The 7567-nt window shown below is 36.7% G+C and overlaps 2 protein-coding genes across 3 annotated transcripts; both read right to left on the reverse strand.

Annotated features, from left to right (window-relative positions):
* Nucleotides 1–943: 943 nt before the first annotated feature.
* LOC100187096 (collectin-43-like) lies at nt 944–3605 on the reverse strand. 2 transcript variants are annotated; one of them, XM_026837560.1, is made up of 3 exons: nt 1782–3605; nt 1401–1636; nt 944–1241 (listed from the first exon to the last, which is right to left on the reverse strand). In XM_026837560.1, exons 1-3 carry the CDS (start codon nt 2047–2049, stop codon nt 1038–1040), a joined length of 708 nt encoding a protein of 235 aa, XP_026693361.1. In that variant the 5' UTR covers nt 2050–3605; the 3' UTR covers nt 944–1037. The 2 variants fall into 2 exon arrangements, with proteins under 2 accessions (XP_026693361.1, XP_009860735.1); XM_009862433.3 differs by having other exon boundaries at nt 950–1229; nt 1782–3602.
* Nucleotides 3606–3822: 217 nt separating this feature from the next.
* LOC100184700 (5'-nucleotidase domain-containing protein 1-like) lies at nt 3823–5401 on the reverse strand. The gene has a single exon (XM_002127599.5). The coding sequence runs from the start codon at nt 5392–5394 to the stop codon at nt 4132–4134; it is 1263 nt and encodes a 420-aa protein (XP_002127635.1). The 5' UTR covers nt 5395–5401; the 3' UTR covers nt 3823–4131.
* Nucleotides 5402–7567: the final 2166 nt, after the last annotated feature.

The following is a 7567-nucleotide window of genomic DNA, read 5'->3' on the forward strand; positions in this document are numbered from 1 at the left end:
GTANNAGAATGTANNTATTTAAGCACATTTATTACCTGGGTGTTTTTAAAGATAAAAAATATNNATGACGATTTTAGGTGATACCATGAATTTGTACTATCCTACCTTTAATTATCAACGGGGATACCTTAAAACACACCAGGAATTATTCAACGATTTTTAACGATTTGCACATCAGGTGTAATTTTACCAATTCGAAAACAAGCGACAGTAATCATCTTTGCCGCGCATTGTTGAACCGTAAGAATATTGTCGAATAATACTGTTTTTTCGTCTATCATCAAATGGGGACCTGTACACGAGGGTTTTTTTAATGTCCCAACTCACCCCGTGTCCCAAATTACCCCACCTTACTACATGAGCAAAATAAACACTGAAGTTTATTTATTGAATTTATAGAAACTGATATATTGGATGTGTTATGATATAAACAGTAATCGAGAAAAAAAATCCTGCTTATTAAAGCGGTGCTTGTTTGTTTTAAATATGCAGTTTCTAGTAGACTAAATCTTCACGCCTGTAGGCGATAACTGTTCACACATAAACCAACACAATTTATAAGGCAGGTAAACTTACAAGGAAAGTTGCATATAAGCGTACGCAGGTACCACACAAATTCTATACAACATCGTACACACTTGGAATTGCTCTGCAATAACTAAACTATATAGCGTCTTAAAATGATTCATAAGAAATACAGCTATACTTGTAAGTAAAAAAGGAAGAAAATCTCTTTCCAATTAATGACTTGTTTTCCCCATCAATGTAAAGTTTTAACTCAACTAGCTCTGCCTGCATTTACCTTGCCTATCCACGGCCTACTAGAGATATCTCTAGTAGGCCGTGGCCTATCTTTCCTAAAGGTCAACTATTACACACGATATGGTCTATAGAGCTGTATCCTTATAACTTGATTATCCGCAGATTTACAGGTTCGTTAGATGGTGGTTAGTTTTATTAAAGTATTTTCGGTACAGCCAATTGTTAACATCATATATTGCAGTAACGTTTCAGCAGGATTTGCAGCTATTTCCCACCTATAGCGGAAATTCACATAATGGAACTGGTCTGCTAAAACTTGGGGGAACGTTGAATATTCCAATTTGTGTCCTTGTTGGTTTAATAGCAACGAGTAAAGCCAACACGTTGTGGCCAGCATGGGAGGTAGGGTATCCAGGATACCACTCCACATAACCACTGCTCCCGTTGCGCATTCTCACCATGTTGTTCTGTATGGAAAACTTCGAATAATCCAATGTTTACTAATATTTGATAGACTAAGGCTATAATGCATCATAACAGCAATATATTGTTCATCACCATAAACAAAGTAACAACCTCGTATGTGGAAGCCAGCCACACATCCACGTAATCAAGGTCCATATAAACAAAGTAACAACCTCGTATGTGGAAGCCAGCCACACATCCACGTAATCAAGGTCCGTGTCCACCCTTGAATTCCAGGCATTTTTCACGTAATTGTAGACAAGGTCGTACTTTTCTTTACTTTCGATGTCAATCAGTTGCCCGTCGTAGAAACGGCAAATATTTTCCGATTCTTGTTTTGTTGTGGGGTAGCCAGCTGTGTAGATCAGCTTTATACATCGACCGTGGTAAATCAATCCTGAGCATCTAGCTGTATAAATAGTTAAAAGTTAAAAAGCCTCGAAGTTATTTTGATTCTTATACTTTATGCAAACCCAGTACGATAATTCATAAACGCAACAACTATTTTTTTTTACGATAATTCATAAACGCAACAACTAGCTTTTTATACTCACTATAGTTTTCGACCAATTGACGAATTTTTGTTTCAATTCTGTCCCAGTCGACTACTGCCTGTGGACCTACTGAACCAGGATTCCCAATTGTGCCAGGAGCTCCCCTTTTTCCAGGTCGACCAGGAGGTCCTCGTATTCCTGTTGAGTTGTGCGGTGCATTGATATCTCTTGAATGGAAAACTTCATTGATAGATTTGCAAACCAGATATTCAGCTCTTACCACAAATACCGAAGCAATGAGAAACAGAAATACAAATTTGTAAGCCATCGTTCAAGGTAAGACCTATAGATTATGATATTCCTGAACTGATTCGTCTCATTTATACTGCAAAGTCGCATTCTCACTCGACTAATATGGTACTAGAAGATCGGCTCTCAACAAAGGTTGCCATATATAGACCTTGTATGGTACCAACTCACGCTATGCAACTTTCCTTATAAGTTCACCTGCCTTATATGTCAACATGTTGGCTTAGGTTCGAACCGTTATCGCCTACAGGCGTGAAATTTACACCGGTACACATTGGTACGCGGAATTGTACAATTTATCTCGAATAAATTCCGTTTGAACGATCAAGTATTGGCGTATAGCCTACAGTTTACAGGGACGTAGAACTGGTAGCATTTCCCAGGTTAAAATTATAGCTCGACTCGCGACTGCAAACCTTGCAGTAAGGAACAATAGGACTTTAACAAAAGTTTCACGTATCATATGAACCGTAAACCCACTCCCAACAGCACCCTTTTAAGTTTGACTGCAAACTCGTTTTAATGGTAGAATAACCTCATCCGTAATTTTGAGACAGAGGAAGCGTAGCCTACTATAATTTACCGGTCACACTAATACCAACTGGTAAGTGGTTCAATGCTATACATAACTAGCAAATGTTGCCCAGAAAGAAAAAAATGCCTGTTATGAGATGAGAAAAGCATGTAAGACTACAAAGAACCATATAGTTTTGAACGTAGCCTACAACCGCGATCAATATATATCACTCAGAATCAAAATAAAACAAGAAATTCATATATAACACAGTCAAAGGGTAAATTATATTTACAATAGAAATACGAGTTTACTTACGCTTTCATGCAAAGATGAAAATCTCAATATATGAGGGCTTGTTCGCACTTAGTGCTATGTACGTACGAATATAACTTACTTTATCCTCGCGTGGCCGGAAAACCACAGTCGTTATAACACAAGTGTTCTGTTTTATACAACTCGTGCCAGCTTACAAGTTATCATGTACGTTACTTTGTGGGTGATCGGCCCTACTTTTTAAGGATTTTTTTCAAAGTTTGGGTAACATTTAAAACAACCCATTAAGAACCACTCGGCTGGAGCAGTTGCCGAAGGACACTTACGCCCACAATGGTGGCAGCGACGAGCTTTGAAGTTATTGTCTCTGGGTTAGAGTCAGCGCGCCATATATGCCACAGCGCCGGACAAATAATTATATACAACAAATAAATAATTAAGGTGTACACTGAGATGCATAACAAATCCTCTTTTAAGAATTTACAAGCCAAGAGTAACAAAATCCAAAAACAGTCGTTTTTAAGATAAGATTACCAGACAGGTAACCAAAACTCAGCTCGAGTGTTTTAGGCTTTTTACAGAAGTCTACAACAAATCGAGTATTGCTGTTTATCGCACAAGCCGCTTCTAATACATTAAAGTGCACGAGGAATTCGAATATATTTTTTAAACATTTTCTTGTTACTTAATAGGAATAATTGAAACACTGATATTATAGTAGGGTGGGGGAAGATGGGACACCTATAGCACATAATATTTTAATATCCTGATCGTGTTTTAAACAAATAACAACGGTCTATGGGAGTCGTGAGGATACGGTTTCATTATTCTTTGATTTTTTTTCGTTTACTACTAAATGCGACAAGAAAATAGAATGAAGCGTCCCATCTTCCCCCACCCTAGTATAATATCAGTGTTTCAATTATTCCTGCGGCAAAATTGTTGAATTACCTACAGGCCTTTTAAAGTTTGACAATAAAATTCTAAAAAACTACAAAGTGGGGTAAAATAGCACAGTATGTGCTCGTTTATTACAGCTCAGCTCTCTTGTAATCTGTAGTTCTGTTTTAAGCTACATAGCACTGACCTATGGTTTAATTAGAGCATGTATATTTTTTTAAATATTAACAAACGTCTGGTATTATACACAAAAAAAGCATACATGGACTTTGGACGGACTAATAATAATCGCAATTGCACTGATCACACAAGTAATGTATGTCAAATAAAAACAACTCCATATTAATATAATAAATTGAACTTAAATTTAAAGCGGTACAGGTAGGATTACATTAATTAGTACTATAGCAATCACATGTTATTTGGTTTGCCAGGATAGTAGCCATTTCCATTACCTAATCTACTGTACTGGAAGTCAATGGGGAGACTGGCCATATATTCCACAGAAGGCATTGCAATAGTAGCATACTTTTCAATAAGCTTACAGAAAAATGAGTTACAAGTACCAGTACCATTGGTGGACTTTAACAAAGGGCCAAAACCTTCACTGAAAAGGAGGCTTTTTTCATGGCCACTCAGTGGGTTTAAAGCCCCTTTTTCTGCACGTAAAGCATCCATAATATACACTGCCTCCCAATCACACTTCTGTTTAGCAGGAACAATATCACTCTTAACACTGTCACCAAAGTAAACCACTTTCGCAGATTCCTTTCCAGACCACTTCTTTAAATGCTCATGCAGGACATGACTGCTGCCTTCAGAGTACCAACCGTTTAGCTCTAATTCTAAAGCTTCTGTAGCTAGCTCACATACATGATCTGGGTCGACCACTTTAAAGGGGAATTGCTCGTTAAAAAATCTTGGCTTTTTTGCCTTTGAAATAACCACATCAAAATAGCTCCGCCAGTCATCTTCAAAGCAGTAATCCATTACATGCTTTGCAAAATCGCAATGCGAAGACGTTAGCAGGAATAAAACCTTTCCTTCTGCCTTTAAAGCCTTCAGCCAAGTCTTAACTACATCAGGGCATTTGTGAAGGTATTTTCCAGGATTGGATTTTAACTCTTCAAAAAACATGCTGTTTCCTCCAGAAAATGATGCAGCGTCCCACGCATGTGAAATCCCTTCATAAAAATCAGCAAAAACATTCAATTTGGTTTCATTATTTTGCTTCTCAGCAATTTCCATCATTCGAGAAAGCAAAACAGTTAAAGTCATATCAAAGTTATTATCATGGAGATGATAAACACCTTTTTCACTCAGAGTGCCTGACAATACCTTGGAGTAATGACTGCAGTACATATCGCTTGAATACAGCTTCGAAATTTCACTATCACTTATCATTTCTGTACCAAACGCCGCCTTCTCCACTTTTCCATTTTCATCCATTTTAACCAAAGCCTTATGCTGCCCATCAAACAGCAAGCCACCACAATAAACCAGATTAGGGTCGTCTAAAACTGGATCTGCTAGGCGTTTTGGGTATTTTTTCTCTTTAACAAGATATTGGGCCAGAGCTTGATGGCCCAGCTCGATCTGGGTGGACAACACATACCTACATAAGGTATGGTCCATATCAAAACCAATGGCATCACATTCCTTAAGAGAGAACATTGTACAAAAACCTGAAAGTTTTATTTTTGTTATTTACAGTAATGCAGTCGAAGACTTAACTTTGCAAATTGTATTTTCGATGCTAGTGAAAAATCCGGCCCCACACTATGTGACAGCTGAACGTTACTAGCAACAACTATTTACATAACCACTAATCTATGATCCCTAACGGCCTAACCACTAACCCGTAACCTACCTCACCATCAACCTCTAACACTTTCCCCAGCCCATTACGCAACCTAACGTAGGAACATTCACAAGTGCCGCATTTTAATTTACAGATATATAAAAAACTAACGTAAACAACGAAGATCAACTTAAAAAAACAACAAAGTAAAAAGTCTAAAAATGCAGAATCAGCAACTAGTTAAAAACGATTTAACCTGGTACTTTCCCATTGTTGAGAACTTCGGTGCACGAGACAAATTTATTTTTATATGTTTGGGGAACATCACCAAATATTATACTTAAAAATATACATGATACAACAAACAATGCCAAATTTATTTTATAAATGTATTCAGTAGGATTTTTAATACTTCTTTTATAGATACATAGCTGATAATAGACGAAAAAATAGAAGTAGCAATTGTAGCGATTGAGTGTGTTTCGAGCACAAATATATAGTAGGGTGGAGAAAGATGGGACACGTTTTCATTCTATTTTCTCGTCCCCTTTGGTAGTGAACAGAGAACTTGCAAAATATTATAAAATCTTATCCTCTCGACTCCCTTGAACCGTTGTTAATTGTTTAAAACACGATCAGAATATTTAAATATACGTGCTAAAAGTGTCCCACTTCCCCCACAGTACCATATGCTGTAGTTTATCTAAATTAACTTATTGCATAAAGATCGAATATGAAACAGCCGTGTTACGTAACTATTACATCTGGCATACTGTGTTTATGATAGAGCGACACATTTTGCGCGTTTCCTATCAATACCAGGAAATGATATATGACACCGTGTCGTTCTTTGGTGTCAATTATCTCTTCCGTGTTTTTGTCCACGCACGTTTCATGTTATAAAAGCCCTCCTATTTTCTGTGTTAGGACGGCAGTAAGAGATTTCTTACAGTCTTGCTGTCCTCACGTTTGTCCCTAGCCTGATGCCGCTCGTTTGTTCGTCTAATAAACAGAGTTGTCGACCGTTAACCTTTATTACTGCACCCCTAACACTAAAACTAACGGTATTTAAATATAATATTAAAAGCGTACAATATTATGTCGTGTTATATATAGTAGGGTAGGGGAAGATGGGACACCTTTTCCTTCTATTTTCTCATCCCATTTGGTAGTAAACAAAGAACATTTAAAGAATTATAAAACTGTATCCTCACGACTTCCATGGACCGTTGTTAATTGTTTCATAAGCGTGTTAGTTGCTGTAAAAGAATTGGTTGTTACTCGCATAATGCGAGTAAAGAAAAGTATGATGGAAGTACAGTTTCACTTTTAAGAGCCTACTCTTTTTCGGGTATTATTTTTACAGGATTTAGTTGGTAATAGCACCATGAGGTGTTAAAACTTATTTTATAAATTAGATTTAACAATATTGCACTAAAATAAGCTTACTGAATGTTGATACGCGCATAAACAAAATGACAATGCAGAATAACGCCGTTAGCGAGTTATCATATGACGAGTTAATGCGGATAGCTATTCGCATTAACTTTTTACCATGCAAAAAGGGTATTAGAGTCATGACGAGGATACGATTTCTTATTTCCTTGAATATTCTTTATTTCTTAAGAATATTCAAATGGGACGAGAAAATAAAATCTAAATGATTGTGTTTCTCGTCACATTTGGTAGTAAACAAAGAACATTCAAAGAAATATAAAACCGTATACTCACGACTTAGATGGACAATTGTAAATTGGTTGAAACACGATCAGGATATTCGAATATTACGTGCTACAGGTGTGCCGTCTTCTCCCAGCCTACTATATATACATTTTAATTTTTGATATATAGTAGGGTGGGGGAAGATGGGACACCTTTTGCATTTTGTTTTCTCTTATCCTGATTTTGTAGTAAACAAAGAACATTTAAAGATTTTTAAAACCGTGAGTATACGGTTTTATATTTCTTTGAATGTTCTTTGTTTACTACCAAATGTGACGAGAAACACAATCATTTAGATTTTATTTTCTCGTCCCATTTGAATAT

Source organism: Ciona intestinalis, chromosome 14 (assembly GCF_000224145.3).
Source record: "Ciona intestinalis chromosome 14, KH, whole genome shotgun sequence".
Classification (NCBI taxonomy): domain Eukaryota; kingdom Metazoa; phylum Chordata; class Ascidiacea; order Phlebobranchia; family Cionidae; genus Ciona; species Ciona intestinalis.

Coding starts and splice junctions, on each gene's coding strand:
- LOC100187096 (XM_026837560.1), bottom strand. CDS start 2,049: ATGGCTTACAAATTTGTATTTCTGTTTCTCATTGCTTCGGTATTTGTG. Junction 1,637..1,781: donor TCAATTGGTCGAAAACTATA/GTGAGTATAAAA, acceptor CTATTTATACAG/CTAGATGCTCAGGATTGATT. Junction 1,242..1,400: donor GGCTGGCTTCCACATACGAG/GTTGTTACTTTG, acceptor GATTATTCGAAG/TTTTCCATACAGAACAACAT.
- LOC100184700 (XM_002127599.5), bottom strand. CDS start 5,394: ATGTTCTCTCTTAAGGAATGTGATGCCATTGGTTTTGATATGGACCAT.